The sequence below is a fragment of the Epinephelus moara genome, chromosome 12, assembly GCF_006386435.1.
Source record: "Epinephelus moara isolate mb chromosome 12, YSFRI_EMoa_1.0, whole genome shotgun sequence".
NCBI classification, from domain to species: domain Eukaryota; kingdom Metazoa; phylum Chordata; class Actinopteri; order Perciformes; family Serranidae; genus Epinephelus; species Epinephelus moara.
This window is the reverse complement of record NC_065517.1, coordinates 15,207,959-15,225,844: the sequence shown is the minus strand read 5'-3', so window position 1 is coordinate 15,225,844 and position 17,886 is coordinate 15,207,959. Positions and strand designations below refer to the sequence as shown.

General features: G+C 39.5%; 2 protein-coding genes across 4 annotated transcripts in view; one reads left to right on the top strand and one right to left on the bottom strand.

Moving 5' to 3' along the window:
- Positions 1-3,251: 3,251 nt before the first annotated feature.
- The window catches only part of trim54 (tripartite motif containing 54), a 30,400-nt gene continuing 15,765 nt past the window's right edge, over positions 3,252-17,886 (bottom strand). The window contains exons 7-9 of one of the 3 annotated variants that reach the window (XM_050058794.1): positions 16,009-16,145; positions 15,711-15,800; positions 9,642-13,076 (exon numbers count right to left, since the gene is read on the bottom strand). In XM_050058794.1, coding sequence (XP_049914751.1) covers positions 15,724-15,800; positions 16,009-16,145 — 214 coding nt within the window. In that variant the 3' untranslated portion in view covers positions 9,642-13,076; positions 15,711-15,723. Of the gene's footprint in view, positions 4,620-9,641; positions 13,077-15,710; positions 15,801-16,008; positions 16,146-17,886 lie in introns of those variants that run through there. The other 2 variants (XM_050058795.1, XM_050058796.1) reach the window with 2 other exon arrangements.
- Positions 4,547-6,747, top strand: uts1 (urotensin 1). Its single transcript, XM_050058799.1, has 2 exons — positions 4,547-4,633; positions 5,200-6,747. Exon 2 carries the CDS (start codon positions 5,203-5,205, stop codon positions 5,638-5,640), a length of 438 nt encoding a protein of 145 aa, XP_049914756.1. The 5' UTR covers positions 4,547-4,633; positions 5,200-5,202; the 3' UTR covers positions 5,641-6,747.

The window sequence follows — 17,886 nt, the reverse complement described above, 5'->3', positions numbered from 1 at the left end:
ACCACGGTGTAGCCACACATACACGCACACACTCATACATTAACACTCACTGGTTGCAAAGGAAACTTTTCTTATCTTTTAATGTATTGTTACTTACTTGAAATCATGTTAAAGGATTATTTGTTACAGGTTAATAGCATCATGTTTAGAAGAAGGAAATGTTCCCCTCTGGTTCTCGTTTTCATCCCCCTCTCTTTTATTATTAATTTTCAGTATGTTCCAAAATATGCATTCCACAATAATGTATTGTAATTAGCATATTTGGTGTACTCTCATGTCTTTACCACTTCCTCTATGCACTTCTACTTTAGCAACTGTTTTTCTACATTTCCCAACAACAACCCTCAGGAAAGGGCAAGAAACCTGTTTAGACTTCTGCTATGAATGGCCAGAAAGTGAGCAATGCAAAAGTGGCAATGCATTCTGGTCTTTTGAGGCTTCAATGAGTGAAGTAACAAGCATCAGTTGTTGGGTTAAAAAAAAAAAAAAAACATGTCTCTGCGCTTGCTCTTCAATGCTGAAGGAGTCACAACAAAACCTGATGTTAAAAAAATAGTTTGACATTTTTGGAAATGCACTTATTAGCTTTCTTGCTAACAAATGATACCATGCTCATATCTGTATGATAAATACAAGGCTGCAGCCGATTAGCTTAGTTTAGCACACAGACCAGAAATAGGTGGAAACGGTTAGCCTGACTCTGTCCAACATTAATATGATCTGCCAAACAGCACATCCAAAGCTCACTAATTTGTATGTGACATCTAGTTTGTTTAATCTTTACAAAAACCAAAGTGTAAAAACGTCAAGTTGCTGTTTTGTAGTATCATTTGCTGGGCTGTTGGTGTGTTTCATTTGCACCGGGAAGTCAGAATTTCTTAGATCCCACTTGGAAATTTTGACTGGAACACCAGTCGGATTTCTGACTTGGAAAGACGGAGGAATCCCACCAACTCTGACCTCAAAATCCAAGATGGCTGCTCCAAGCGTCAACAGTTGTGAAAGTTTTTGGTTAGTACTTTTGTATTTTTTGTGTCTCATTACATCAGTTGCACACACAGTCCTGTCCAACTTCTTTCTGTGGACATGTTGCCACAGTGTTTTCATGCGCAAAATACAGCATTATCTGTTGTTATCAACTGGTATAGCTAACATTAGCTAAACTGGTTAGAACTGGTATTGCGAACAACATTAGTTTTCTGACTTATTGTACAGGAACATGGTCAACTTGTGTGAAGTCATTCCTAACTCCAACCTCTGGTGTGACATCATTCCCAGCTCTGATGTTCGACTCCTGAGGTAAATGGAACGCAGCATACCTCTCTTGACCGGGTGCAGCAAATTCCTGGGGTCTCTGCTGGTTGCTTGGCAACTGTGCTTGGCCAAGAAATAGTCTGTGACCCTGTAAAACTGCAGTTATTTTTTTGTATGGATTAAACAAATGAGAACAAAGGATATGAAGTGTTAATCAGTGAGCTTTAAAGGTGCTCGTAGACTGATTTTGGTACCTGTGTGGACTGAGCCAGGTGAAATGCTTCCCCTGTTTCTCTTTGTGCTAAGCTAAGCTAACTGGCTGCTAAATCTAGCATCATATTTTCTGTACAGACTTGAGAGCGCTATTAATCTTGAAATATACTTTTCAGTAAGAAACCAAGTGTATTTTCCAAAATGTCACACTACTCTTTAAAGCAGTCCGTGTCACTGAATCATTTTCTGTTAAACTGCATGGCACTAAACAACAAAATAGACCCATGACTTCATTGGTGTCCTGACAATCGCTGCTGAAGTGTCAAATTTTTCTTCATTATTCAATGTACATGGAATCTTTATACTCAAAATGTGCACATTTTTAATGACAAAGGCTGTCTCTGGTGCATTAGCCAATAAAGTTTTCCATGAGGTGATCTCAATGGTGTGTTTGACCTCGCTAACTTTTGTGGCCAACTGCTGGGTGGGGTTTGTTTGTTAGGAGATGTGGAGGCTGCTGAGCTGGGCTGTCAACCAAATTAACTGCACACATTTTTTTTAACACAAAAACACACTTGAGCTGTAATCAAGGGAAAAAAGCAGAACATTACTGAGGAATCCATTGAAAACCTGCCAAATAGCCTCTTCCCTCCTGAGGGATAAGAGCCCTCCCCTGGAATCCATTTTTGATTCAGCACCAAGGCTCGCTGTGTTTTTAAAATCACACTGTGGTACTTTAATGAAGACACAGTACAGTAGTCTTGTTAGTACTGCCAAATGAACACGTGGCATGATGGAGCTGAAATGTTTGCATGAATGTTTTCTGCTGAGAAACAACTATTGGCCAGTGTTGATGTACAGATTGTATAATTTATGATAGTCTTTAAATGTCCGAATCCAAATATGCATAAACAAAAGTAATAAATTATAAACTAACAAATGACATCAAAATAAACTACATCTGATGTTAGATATGAGAATATACCTTAAGAATATCATGCTTGCCCTTTAAGTGTCCTTGGAAGTGTCCTCGGGTAACATACTAATCACCAAATTGCGTCCGATGTGCTGCTGGTTCTTGAGTGTGCATGTTGGTGGCATCTTGTACGATAGCCTTGGCCACCAGCGTATGAATGGGTGCTTGTGCTGTGTTGTTGTTGCAAAGTGCTTGAGTGGTTGCTATGACTAGAAAAGTGCTATATAAATGAGCCAATAATTTGGATCTAAATACACTGGAGCACAAACTTATATGTGACATCCGCTTATTCCCCAACTGAGCCCTGTCAACTTCAAACAAGTAACTAAAAAATATAGAAAACACTCATTTAAGATTATCAAAAAGCTTCTAAATTTAGCAGACATGTCAGCAGAAGTCTGGATATTTTAACTAATATTATCTCTTTGCCTCATACAGAGCAGAGAGTGCACGATATTCATCTCTAAATCAGCAGCTACAGTCTACCCTTGTTGCTTCCTGGGAGGTTATTTGTCTTTTATGGAATCATTTTGGCCAAAACGTTTGTAAACACCCCAGAAACTCTGGTCTAATCCACACATTATACATATAACTTAACACTGTGTGTGTTACATGTCTGATGAGTTCAGTTGCAGGCTTTCAACAGCAGTTCAGCACCATGGACAGCTCATTCAGACTCACTCATTCTAACTTTAAAGGGATTTTTCATCTTTTTGTTCACACCAGTGTTTGGAAAAGTTATCTGATTGGGTGGTTGCTTAGAAATGCTAAGATCTGAGCTTTCAGTAAATACGGTATCTGGTCAAAAATTAAACTTAAATTAGTTCATATTGATGTGAAAAGAATGTAAATACTGGTTTATTGTGTTTTTCACTTGTTGCATCACTTTGGCTTTTCAGGATCTATGGCAACGACCTTTAATTCTTAAAGGGACAGTTCAGCCCAAAATCAAAAATACATATTTTTTACTCTTACTTGTTGTACTATTTATTAACCTAGATTTTTTTGGTGTGAGTTGTGTAGTGCTGGAGATATCAGCTATAGAGCTGTCTGCCGTCTCTCTAATATGATGGAAATAGATGACACTTGTGGTGCTCAAATAGAGATATCTTAAAAAAAATCATCCGTAAAATGCGACAGCAACATGTCTCTCTGCGCAGTGATTTGGTTGGTCGGTGTAGTTCAGTAGAAAATAAAATAGTTCCTACATGAAACTTCTCCCAACAAGGTCTGTGGATTATCTTCAGTAACTGGATCATGATTTCTGGAGAGAGACACACTGCTGTTGAGTTTTTCAGACATATTTACTGAGTGCCATCGAGTTCCATTATATTTAAGAGAAGACAGATATCACATGGCCATTATCTTCAACACTCGGTAACTCACACCAGAACAAACTAGACCGATAAGTAGTACTACAAGTAAGAAGGAAAATATGTATTTTTGATTTTGGGGTGAACTATCCCTTTAATTTACCACTTTCATTACACCTAATTAAGGTCGTCTTTTTCTTTTTTCAAAAAAACAAAACGCCATATGTTGTTGATGTTATGTTGCGTTCAGTTCGGTTCAATTCAAATGACCTTGCTAGTCTTTAGTGGAGCTATTTGGTACAAGTTTGCAAAAATAAATCACACAAACTATTCATTCACCTAATGAAAGCAATCAAAATAAAAACATGATGTAAGAAAAGAGCAGAAATACACAAGTTATTTGGCATATCCATATCCAATGACAAAAGGGCACATAAAGTTGAGTAAAAACATTGTATTGCTTGTATTCAAACTTAAAGAACCCTTGAAACTTTCTCAAGAAATGCCCAACATCAGACACCCCCCTCCTCAAGACCCCCTCCAGCCCCGTCTAAGGCCCCTGCATCCTCCTCTTGCACCCCTGGGAGGTCCCTCATAGATAGGAAATAAACCTGTAAAAAAAAAAATGCATTATTTATTTCCTGTCGATCACAGCATCCCCAGCTGTCCCTCGGGACTATATTGCCTCGTCGTCTCGATAGTTGTCCAGTTTCCAAACCGGTCTGTGTGCTTGCATTGACGTCAAAGGAGCAGGCTGGATGTATAAAACCCTCCGTCCTCTCCAGTCGCCGCTCACAGGGACTTTCCAGACTCGGCTCCGACCTGAGATCCCACCGGCCGACCACAAAGTTCAGCTGCAGCATCTGGAGAGAAGAAAGTGAGTATTGCAGCTCTCATTCACTCTTTGTGTTAGGTTAAAGTTTTGTAGAATGGACGCATTTCTGCAAAAGAGAACATGGCAGGTGGAAGGAAGCAGTGCAGGAAGATCATCTTGTGACCTTTTCAGATATCCTATACTTGTACTTTTATTCTCTTGGACTTATGTGCATGCTTTTTGTCAAGTTTAATCCTGTAAAAAGTTTTTTAAATGTTTTATTTGCTTCTTTTTTCTTGTAGGAAAGTGCCTGACTGACATGAAATGTACAAGATAACATCATATAGTTTTAAAATGATCATCTTTAGGGCCTGTGTTGAATTTTGCAGATTTAGTGAATCTCAATACAAATAAATTTAAATTCCTTACTTCTTTCTTACAGGCATCTCAATCTTAACATAAAGCATTTCAATTTATTCTCGTGCATTAAACAGTAAATGTGCTGCAAACATTTGTCTGAAAAACTAAATAAGTGCGCAACAGAAATCATGTTTGCTGTGAGTTTGGTTTTCCTGATGATCTGTCCTGAGATGTCTCAATGTCATCTCATTAAATACATCTGCCTGCAGGACATGAAGCCAGTCTCCCTGCTCCTGCTCCTCTCCTCGGTCCTCCTTTCATCTCACCTCCGCCCCGCCGCCGGCAGACCGCGCATCCTCCCCGGCTGGCTGGATGACAGCGGTCGCCTCCAGACGCAGCAACTTGACGATGTGCTCCTCAGAGCGGCCGCCGCCGGGGACAGCACCGCCTCAGACCTACTGGGCGACAACATCCTGAGGTATCTCCAAAAAAGAAACCTGGACCCTCTGCACCTGCTCACGCCAGAAGAGGAGACTGAAGCTGAGGCGATGAGGACGGCGGCGCAGCTGTTGAAACGGAGCGAAGAGTCGCCGCTGTCCATCGACCTCACCTTCCACCTGCTGAGGAATATGATCCAGATGGCCAAGATGGAGAGCCAGAGGGAGCAGGCTCAGCTCAACCGCAAAGTTCTCGACGAGGTCGGGAAGTAAAGCTCTATTTTTCTAATTTAAAAATGCCTCATTAAAACAGCCGTCAGCGCTGTCTAAGTATTCAAGACCTCTGACATTAGTTGTTGTTTGTGCGCCTGCCTTTCTCTCCACATCATTTTACGCACAGATGGTGCCAATTTACGCATCAAAGCATTCGCGAGTAAAATGTAAATTAAAGAGTTATTTAAAGACTTTGTTGGAAAATATGGAAAGAGACTTCTCAGACACCTCCCTCCCCTCAATCCCCCTTCTGGCTTCACCCCCACCCTCACCCTCCTCACACAAACTCCTCTCCAAACTGGACTTTTGGAAGAGAGCCTGTCCTGGATTTCACACCTTAACATTTGGAAAGATTTGCTTCGGAAATCATGATTTGATCAAATGTTTTGATGCTTGAAGTGAAAATGACAGATGACACATTACCAAAATAAATGAATCCAGTGGGCTTAATATTTGTTTTTGTTTTCAGCAAATTGGGTGATCTGATTGTGTGGAACATTGCAATGATGTTCATGAAATGTACCCACTTTACAGGCTACTTATTAGCACCTGCAACTAAGCAAGTTTAATGTAAGGTGCATTATGGGTGTTTGGCTTGTACCCACCACAAAACTGAATTTATGCTTTGTATTAACTTTCAAAGATATTAGAAGTTAATCAGTCATCAGATAACTTAATGTGACAAGTGTCAAGTGGATATTTCTCCACATTTTCCCACATAATGTAATGGGAAGAAAAACTAGGGCAAACTTTGACCTCTATCACATCACAGAAATCGTAACCTTTTTTTTGTTTGTTTTGTTTACCCCCCACTCCCTCAGATTAGTTCATGTAAACTGTAATTTTGTACACTACTAAAGGGGTAACTAAAGCACAAAAGACCCTTCTCAGGAAGGGTTTCTTGACGACACCAAACAATGTTCAAACCTTGTTTCTAATTCTATACATAACCGGCCAAATGAAGGTGGCATTCGGCCAGTTGAAGCGATGACTCAAGCCGCAGTTAGCCCGTAATGAATCCTTGAAATAATATGAATGAAAATAAAAAACTACTAAAGATCTGCAGACTGAAGTCATGAGGCAGAAAACCTCAACCCCCCCCCCCCCCCCCCCCCCCAGATTTTAAACTCTTCNCCCCCCCCCCCCTCCCTCCAGATTTTAAACTCTTCTCTGAATGTGATGGCATGCTTGAGAACGTATCCGAGGTGGAAGAAACCACGAAACACGTCACGTCCTTTTGTTTTCCATACAATCTGTCAGCGCTCACCTTCCTTTCATCCTCTTTTCTGTCCCCTTTAGTTTGAGCGGGAGCACTATCACCTGTACTGTATCACCTGTAGCATGCTAACCTACAAAAAAAGAAACGTTAAAAAAGAGCTTTATTTCACCATAAACATTTATGTCTGACACCAATAACATTGTTTTAGCAAAAGAAGAAAATGCTTTTTTGCCATTTATATTTTGTAATAAAAAAGTTTGAAGTACAACTCTTTTGATTCTGTTCTTGTCATGTTTATAAATGTGTGTTAATTATTATAAAATACAACCTTTTGCGACTGCTGTTTGGTTTAAGTGTCATCCAGTGTTTTTCCATTTGTGATTAGTCTTCCTGAAGACAATACTAAGATTTTTGTCAAGCTTGCGACCAGGTTACAATTGCAGTTAATGTTCCATCTAACAACTCCTCCAACCAAACACTGAACACCTACTGGCCAGATTTCCATGACTTATTATTTGGATATTCATGTCCCCCTGATGACGATTCCCAATGATGATGGTGAACCCAATGACCTTTTTCCAAGCACTACCATCAGGTCCAAATTTTCACCAGATCAACACTTAAGTTCGTGACAAAGTATCTTACGATGCTACTCTAGGGCCACCATGAGGCAAAATATTCCCAAAAGAGATTACCTCTGATGTTACACACACCTTTTTGACCTTTATAGTTAGACTGCAGCGACAGACAGGAAATGAGTGGAGACAGAGAGAGGATGATGTGTAACAAACTTCCCCAGTCAGACTCAAACTGTCAACACTGCAATGACCAACATCTCAAACCCCTACCTTACCAGAATGCCAAACACTTTTCATGACTTTCCTCTAACGCCACCCACAGGATGAACTTTACACTTAAATTTGGGTATTATTGCCAGTTAAGGAACAATGCAAGGTAGATTGTTTCTGTATCACAAGACCTGAAACTGGGCTGATGTTTTCTATTTGTTGACTGCATCTAGTCATCTCCTACAAAAATGATCACATATTGTTGCTTGTTAGTTGATCATTTCTTTAGCTGTGTGATACAGAAGAGAAATAAAATAAAACTCAACTACTTCATTTAAAAAAAATTGCTGAACAGTACGAACATTTGCGAACTGCTAAGAGATTTGCAGCTTATCATTGCAACAGAGGCATTTTTATTTGAAGATATATAAAGTTTGAAGGCCCAGCCATGATGGAAGTTAATAGCGTCTGGTCCAAGTTGTTGAAACAGATAACAGAGAGAGAGAAGAAACAAACAGAAGTCAAAATGGCCTCTGGGCCCTTTGTTTCTCTGACTCAGTCCAAACTGTGGGTGTGTTGGTGATTCGTCTGCCTTATCACCTTCTGTTTGTGTGTGTGTGTGTGTGTGTGTGTGTGTGTGTGTGTGTGTGTGTGTGTGTGTGTTGTTTCATCTCCCTTGTGCTTTACAAATGCCATTAAATATTGCTTTGTAGATGCAAAGCAATGACAAACGTGTGTCATCATAACTCAGCTATAAATCTGCAGAACGTTTGACTTCGAAAGATTATACCTGTTAAATTACAATGTTTAATGCATGAAGATAAATAGCATCATTTAGAGACTGACACTCTTGACACTAGATTTTTATGTCTAGACAGTGTGTCAAGACTTTCTTATGTTGAACTGCAGCTTGAGTAACAGCACTGAAAAATAATCACGGTTGGCATTACAACATTTATTGAAGCTTTAGATTATAATTAGTATGTATTTGTGCTTTATTTGATTACTGACTTATTCAGTTTTTTTATATGCAGCCTAGTGGCCACAGTCACAGTCAAAAGCTTACTTACTGTAACGTCAGCATGTTTCACACTTTACAGGGGTGTCAGGCAGGGGCCGTGCACCAATGACATTTTTAGAGGAGAACACATCACCTAATGATATTCACAGATGATGTGCTGGTATATTTATAAAACCAACAAACTACTTGAGGCTGTCACATCGTGCTATAAAACAAACACCTGGCTGTGCAGCTGGCCTTATTATTATTATCATAGTGATAATACCTCCATGGCCTCAGACTTGGATGTATTATTACTCCTCCAAGTCTGAGGCCATGGTTCTGTGCCAGAAAACAGGGTATTGCGTGTGAGTGTGAAATGGATCAGCAGACCATTGTGGTGAAGAGGGAGCTGAGCCGGATGGAGAATTACTGGTCCATCTACGCCCAAAACCTCACCTATAATCATGACCTCTGGGTAGTGACTGAAAGAATGAAGTTGTGGATACAAGCGGCCAAAATGAGTTTCCTTAGAAGAGTGGCTGGGCTCAGCCTTAGAGATAGGGTAAGGAGCTCAGACATCCAGAGGGAGCTCGGAACAGAGCCGCTACCCCTTTGCATCGAAAGGGGTCAGTTGAGGTGGTTCGGGCATCTGATCAGGATGCCTCCTGGGTGCCTCCTGTTAGAGGTGATCCACACATGTCCAACTGGTAGGAGGCCCCGGGGCAGACCCAGAACATGCTAGAGGGATTATATATCTCATCTGGCCTTGGAACGCCTCGGGGGGTTAGGGTTAGGGTTAGGAAACCCTAGGGTTAGGGTTGCTGGGGAAAGGGAGCCTGCTGTCCCCACGACCCAGCCTCAGATAAGCAGTTGAAAATGGATGGATGGATAGTAATGATAGCAATTTTCATCAGTTAAAAAATGTATTTCATAGGAAGCAAGCATGCAGTCAGAAGGAATAAAAACATAAACATAACAAACAAGTCACATGTGTATGAAAAGAAACAAAAACTTACACTGCATGGGAATTAAAAGCCTTTCTTGTTAAAAGCTTTTAAAAAGTGTAAAATGCCCACAATCAAACAGACACAGAGACCTGCAGCTTGCATGCACAGAGCAGAGGAAAGAGACCGAGACAGCAATGTAACCTGGTCGCTATTTTAAAGAGTTCTGACCTTGCGCTGCTATTAGCTGGAGGTTACACGCCACTACCAAAAGATTGACACCCAGAAACATCCCAACAAACCAAATTAAGAAGAAAATAAGGAAGGACATGCAGAGGGCAGGTTCTCTGCAGACACAGACACTGCCACACACTGCACAGAGGTCATTAGTGATGATTGAGAGGGATACTTTTGTGTGAGTCTTTGTATTGTCTTATTAGGACAATCTTGACAAGTCTGTCTTCAAAAGTTATTAAAAATGAGTGCGATGACTAGCACAGGAGAAATATGATCTATTATCTCATTGATGACTCATTCTGACAAAATTATAACCAGCGGAGGAGAGCCCTGACTAATACCGGTGTTTAAAATAGTCGTCTAGTTGAGAGAAAAATAAAAGCACAGACTTCTCTTTGTAAATCAACAGATCACCTCTAATACAGCTTTTCTTTCTAACTTCCAACATCCCCTTACTCAACGCCCTAACATCCTCCACCACCCTCATTCCACAGCCTTGTACATGGGGCGCCTGCTCTACCACTAAGCCACCAATGCCCCGACAATTTTTTTTTAATGCAACCAAAATGTTACAGTTAACTCTCCTGAACTGAAAACACACTGACGGCGACAGCTACAGCTACACCTACTCTCTGAATCTGGGGTTATGCCATTGTTAAGCTAGCCAACCTTGTACTGGACTTGTCAACGGAGGGCACCCACCTGTCACTCCTTAATTATTCATAACTTTAAGCCTTAATAAAAATTAAATGTAAAGTTATATAAAAATACACTCCTGTACAGTTGTCATAAGCGGGGAAATTAGCTATTGAGATTAAAACTGTTTTTTTGTACCATGCTGCTTTTATAAACTGTTTGTACGTTTTCCTATGAAAAGTAATGCAGCCATATTCTTACATATCCCATATAATCATATGTCAGTAATTCATGCATAACCCACATATTTTTGAAATAGTGCAGTCTGTAGGGATGCAGGTTGGGGCGGAGAATCTGTCACAAAACACAGGACTTTCCCCATGAGACAGGTATTCAGAACCGCATGAACTTTAGAGCCCAGTTTCCATTAAGCAGTATGGTACGTTCAGTTCAGTTCAGTACTAATTTTTTCCATTTACACTTTAAAAAGTTGTGCATGGTACCAATGGAGCTGTTCTGTACCGTCCCCATTTTTGCCATTTTGGGTTACCTAGCACACAGATCTGGTACTAAAAGGTGGAGCTGTGAACACTGCAGTCTGTTGATTGGTCAATAGTGGACAGTCACTCTTGCTGAGGGGTGAGTTGTGGCTGGTTTTGTAACCACTGTTCATACCGTGGAAGTCTTGCATACATTAGTGAAATATAACTATAAAATGAAAGAAAGAGAGACTCTCACTGCAGCCTGTTCTATTTATTCTGTGAAATGTCGGCGTGCAGCCTAATTCTGTGGATGATACATGAGATGTAGACTAAAATTTGTGTCACCAATAATGAGGAAATACAGTGAGCTGGACGGAGCTGTGAGTGACAACAACCCCGCCCACATTTAAGGGCACCGTTTGCGGTGGTAACGCTAGGGTCTAGGTACCATGTCTGAAGGGTGACTTTGGGTTCCAAAGGTACCATACTGAAAGTGTTTGGTGGAAATGGGGCTTAAATGAACTTTGAGTAATTTTAAGGTAAGTCCTTACCATATTTCTTTTCCTTAAACATAACCACAATAACTTTACTTGCATAAACCTAACTTATGTAACTTTACGTTAATTATGATATAATGTCATTCATGGGGCGCTAATTCACAGGATATCATACAAACTGTTGTGTGTGCACCTTTGTGAGATATCGTACAAACATTCAACGAGTGTACGTGGCTGTAAACATGTTTCAACAACAACAACAACATTTCTCCAGTTAAGTTGGGTGCTTTAATGTGTGTTTGTAGGGATTGACTTGCTCCAGCCTCAAGTGGCCATTAGAGGAACTGCAGTTTTTGGCACTTCGTGTTGGCTTCGTTTTTCAGCCCTGGGGGTTGCCTCTCGGTTAAATGCCAACATATGCATGCATACATGCTGATATTTAGCGGGAATAATGTTTACCATAGCTTAGCATGTTAGCATTTCTGTCCAAACACATGACTTCAACAGGAGTGAACAGCGCATTTTATGGGGACTATTTTCAGTGTGTAGTGGATTTATCCACGTGTGGTGCTCTTGTGAGTATTTATGGCAGCATTGCTAATTGATGTAGTTTTTGGACAACAATGGAGTTCTATAAGACAATACATGTTATATTTATCAATTCATAGTTGTTGTTTTTTCTTATTCATGCTGACAATAAAAGAAATACAGAATATCACGAGCCTCTTCCTTAAACAAAGCAGAGTCAGGTGCCCAAACCTAACAAAACCTTCACCACCACAGAGGTAGGAAGTCAGAGAATGTCCATATGTGACGTATGGGTAGTTCTGAAAGGCTTGTTTTGGAAATCCCTCCCACAGTCATTTGTAATACTACCTACAGTAATAAGCTTATCTGCCCACTCTTTCAGCTTTACATCCTGTTCACTGGTGGTGTCATTTTCCTGTATTTTTGCATTTAAAAAGGACAATTCTCTTCTTCTATTTGAAAATATAAAAAGGACAATATGCTGTTGCATTGACAAAGTAATTTACCATCAGTTCTGAGCTGCAAGCACACCCTGTTAAAATGGGTCTACTCAGAAAGGAACCATCTCTATCTCACTGACTTTAATCCTCACACAATTTTTTTTATTTATTTACATAACATCTGACAAGAATTATAAAACTGTAGTCTTTTACAGACGCCTTTAGGAGGTATTGTGACAGAAAAGCTATATAAGGGCTTTAAATCCTGAAGAAACACATGAGCAAAATCTTTTTACCCTCCCACAACACAGAATACAGTGCTAAATCCACAGTATACATTTCCTGTGAGCTTTACACAGATAGATATATTTACACACAACACACTGGATTTTTTATTTACCGAACAAAAGGCAACAATGTGGGAGGCAAAAATCTGTCCAAGTCTTGCATGTGGTCTGCTGCAGGAGGAAACTCACATGGATAACGTAAAGAAAGGTGTAAATTCAATCAATCATTTAGTGTTTTTTTTTTTTTCATGTTGTCTTTGTTGTTTTCATGTGGCTGAATTCACTCTTGAACACTGCGTGGATTTCCTCCAGAGGATTATGGTAAACCTCTATTTCCGTTTCTGTTTTACATTCCTCCAGCACTGCAGCGGGGACCTCGAGTAAAAAACAAAAGACGAATATCATGAGATCAGTGTCATCATCCTACGTCTAAACAATCACCAGTGACTCTCCAGCTGCTCAGCCTAATGTCACATAAATGCAGCACCGAGGAGGATGCTGTTGTTTTTGACTGAGTCAGCATCAATACGCCGATGCTGTCGCCTTTCTGTGTGGATGAGGGGAATCCTTCGCTCTCTGCAGCTCTGTTTTACGTAAGTGGTCTTGTTAGAGCTGGTTTCACACATTCCCTCTGTATGATACACAGTGAGCTGCCACTGCTGCTGCTGACTTCAGACTCTGCACATTCCCAAATATTACAATTCATCAGCAGAGCAACAAGAACATCTATAAACAGGCTCTGACACATTTGCACTGCTTCAGTTTGAGAGCTGTCGCTTTCTTTTGCTTTCTTAGAAGCTTGTATGTCTGCAGGATGTTGATTGAAACACTTTAAATATGTAGCATTTCATGAAGTTTGCACTTAAAAGACATCACAAGTCAAGCAATAATGCACCATGAATTTATACTGTATACATACATACAGTATGTAAAACAATCCACTGAAACACGCAGTACCTAATTTTTTGGCCACTTTCGGGTAGTGGAAAAAAATAGCAAACACACACCCAAGGTCAAGGTCAAGGTCACATTTATTTGACTTTGAAAAGACAAAGAACACCCCATGTTCTTTGTCTTTTTACTCTCAGTGTGCACTGCTGCTGCCCTTACAAAGTACATACTGTTGCATGGAGTGTGCATACAACTGGGCATACCACTTTATAATAACACTGTGCCTTGATTTTCGATTGTCTTGCTCTTATATCTGTTGCAGTAAAATGAAACAGTATGTAATTTGGAATGCAGCAGGCCTTAACGTTATCCGTTAGCATTACCTTGGAGATACAACGAAACAGCATTTGACAAGCTGGCCAGAGATGGAGGTCAACCTAGAGAGCTCCGCTGTTGTTACTTTGCAATGTATGTAGTTTTAGCCAGTCTCTGTCTGCTATCGATGAGCTGTCATCTATCTTCAGCTCAGTTGATTTGATGCATCTTCCACTACGCAGAGGATTGTGGGAAAGAATAGCCACAAAAAAAATAAATACTGCATTTGACATACTATGTACTGGGACATACTAAGTCTTTTTCCGGCATGCTAAATAGTATGGTAGTATGGGTATTGGAACGCACCGATGGCAAACTTGTTAGCAAACAGTTGTGTTTCTACAACATAATTAGTCATTTGGAATCATGTTTTCGGTGACCTGATGAATGTAGCCTGGTCATCAGGCTGATTAGCTATCGGCTGTGGCTGCTGTTGGAGCTATGCAACCACTAAACAGCACCTACAGTGTAAAAACAAATACTAGAATTTAAAGATTAAATTATTTCTAACTTCTAACACCAAGAAATGATGTGATACTATGCACAATGAAAAAGTAAATAATCAACAACCACTGTCAATTATTTGAGGCTAAATTTTATCGAAGTGCAAGAAAGTGAAAATTTAACAAATATGTTTATTTTATAAATATATTAAAGTTAATAAGGGAGTGACAAGTATTTATAGTGAATACTATAATTTATCTGCGTTTAGGGATTGTGTTTGTTATATTACTCAAAGCAATCCCTTAAGACAGTGGTTCCCAACTGGTGGGTCATGGTCCAAAAGTGGGTCGTGGGTCCATTCTCAAAGGACCGCAAATGACTTGCAAATGTGTCAAGTTTCTAAAAAACAAACTTTATTTTTAAGTACAGTGAATTTCTGGCACAGAGCTCTTATTCTGAAGTGCTGTTTCCTGCTGTAGCATGAGTGACTAACGGACAGGTTCTTGACAGAGACAGCAAACTAACTCGACGACATGGCCAAACGCAAGTATGACACTAAATACATTAAACTGTGTGGACCTTGAGGAGAAATCTGGACCCTGAGGCTGGACCAGTTGGGAACCACTGCTATAATTTACCTGTATTTAAGTAAGTAGATTCCAAGAAAATCTTATTCAGCAAAATGAGAAAAAGTTTGATTTTATTTTTTAACCTCTGTCCCTTTCTTTGGTGTGTGATGTGAATGGCCTCCGTGATGAGCTGAGCAAACTCTACCTGCTGATGAAGACCATTAAATGCACTTGAAATCTCCAGAAAAGCCTAGTAAGTGGAACTTGAGTTTGTTTTTATTTTTTGTAAAAATTGTAGATTTGATTCTTGCCAAAACAGTGCAGACAGATCTAAAATTCACGACTAAATTAACAAATAAAATATTTCCTTTTCAGCCCCTCTCGCTAAACATTTTCAGTTCGATTCTTCATTCTAATGTGAGTCGATTACTGTGTATAAAATGCAAAAAACATTTGACAAGAGGAGAGACGGGGCTGCAGGTACCTCCTCTCCAACTGGTGACAGAGCACTTGAAGCTGAATAACAAATGTGAGGGGTCTGACACTTTCTAAACCGAAATCAAACACACCACAAAGCCCTGGCCAAGCAGAACCCTCATCAATTCATCAATACAGGTTGACAGGAGACTCAGAACCGAAACAAACACTTTGTATCCTCCCTCTGTTAGAATCACAGTTTTAACCTTTGCAAAGGTCTGAATCTGCACGAGTCATTGAAAGCAATGGTTACCTCAGTTCTGGGTTTAATATCTGGAGAAGAAGTCAACTTCTGACTCTTCTACACCTTCTTCAGGATCTTCTTCTCCATCATCTCCCACACCTATAGACACACACATGCACACACACACACGCACATTGCATTGAATACTTATAATACTTTAAGTACATTTGCGTACAGAATATGTATGCGTACAGTGTGGTATTAGTACTTTTAATAAACTAAACATTCTTCCTCCATCACTGCTCCTCTACCTCATACTGTCTTTGTTAAGTAACCAACATAATAACACTTTAGTTTTATGTTGTACCTCTGTGCGTACCAGAGCAGAAGTCAATGTTCTTCAGCATGGCAGCGAGGTCGTCAGTATTGATGACGAAGTGACTCATACTCTCATAACCGAGCTCTGGACGCTCCATATTAGAGGTCCGGGCTGTCACTGCCATTCTGTCAACACACAACATTTTATATTATAAGACTCACTCATATATACACTCATATATAATTGACTTTTTTCATACTAAAGGTGTCTAATCTGCAACCAGTGTAGTAGTAGGCCTACTAAATCCAACACATAATTCTTAATCAGGTAAACTTCCATTTCAAAGATAACTGGTGTCGATTTGAAATAAAGGCCAATATACTGGCTCAATCCGTCAGCACACCAAACACGCACGAACTCACTGACCTCCATCTCATCCCCATGTGGCCGCTCACTGACGGCAGCAGTCAGAGCAGATTTGTTTGGTTTTTCGATCTCTTAGAAACAAGTTGATCATCTGCTACATAATGTATGTAAAATGACTAAATGTCACAGAGCTGATGACTGTTAGCACGAGGCAACACAGTGCTGTATACCAGCAGAGGTGGAAACTGACGAAGCACATTTACTCAAGTACTGTATTTAAAGGGAAACTACATGCCACAAGATAGGCTTCAATGTAATCCTTTAGGTCAATATCACACAGTCAGTGTACGTCCACTACTGTCCACTGACAGGCTCAGATTATTATTCAAGTGTCTGCCACAGAAATAAAACATTTTTTCTTTAGCTTTCATTTGATCGGTCTGTTTAATCAAATTGTCCAATTAAGTTGTTGCAGTAAGACAGTAACAAACAGACCACACGGCTGTGGCTCAGTGGTAGAGCAGGTTGTCCACCATTTGGATGATAGGCTGTTCGATCCCCGTCTTCTCTAGTCTGCATGTCAAAGTACCCTTGAGCAAGATACTGAACCCCAACTTGCTTCCGATGGCTGCTCACACTGGTGTGTGTGTGTGAATGGGTGTATGTGATTCGCAGTGTAAGAAGCGTATTAAGTTGCTGGATGACTAGAGAGGCGCTATACAAATGTCACGCAAAAAATAAAAAACAAATCAATTCAATTTTATTTACAAATAAATATATATTAAAAAATAAACAAATATACATTTTTAAAATTTATTTATAGAATTTATTATTGATTAATTTTTTATTTTATTTCTTTTTCTAGAGGGCGCATGTTACAACCTGTGAGTATGGAGTTTAAGAGACTTAAATGACTCAAAGGTTGATATCATACTGCATTATGGGAAATGTAGGATTCAGTGTTTTTGGAGGTTGTAAAAATTAGGAGCTCTGCTTTGGCTCTGACTATTTAAAATTTAAAAAAAAAAAAGAAAAGAAAGAAAATTATCTTTTGTAATTACTCCAATTTAGGGAATGCAATACTCCAATGCTTGGGTGCTCATTTTAAGTATCAAAAGTAAAAGTACCTGTAATACTGTATGGGCCCTTACAGGTTTACATTGTAATACTATATCATGAGATCATTGTCTTAATGTTGAAGCAACATTTTAATGTTGGCTGCTGGCTGAGGTGGAACTACTTTTTTTATACTTTTAGATAGATAGAAAGATTTTTGAGGAGGTGTAACGCATTAACTTGGAAGAAAATCTGTTGCTCTGTTTTTCTTAATTAACAAAATAATAGTCATTAATTCAGAAAAACAAGGGCAGATTTAACCTTTAAGAAAAAATTATTCTTCCGTATATTTTAGATTGTTATCATAGGTTTTTAAAATCTACAGAATAACATGCAACTAAAAATGTCACTCAAATGTAGTGGAGTAAAACGTACAATGTTTCCCTCTAAAATGTATAAAGTAGCAATAATGTAAATACTCAAATAAATAACTTCAGAATAGTT

Excerpts from the sequence above, each read along its gene's own strand:
- uts1 (XM_050058799.1), top strand. The coding sequence starts at position 5,203 with ATGAAGCCAGTCTCCCTGCTCCTGCTCCTCTCCTCGGTCCTCCTTTCA.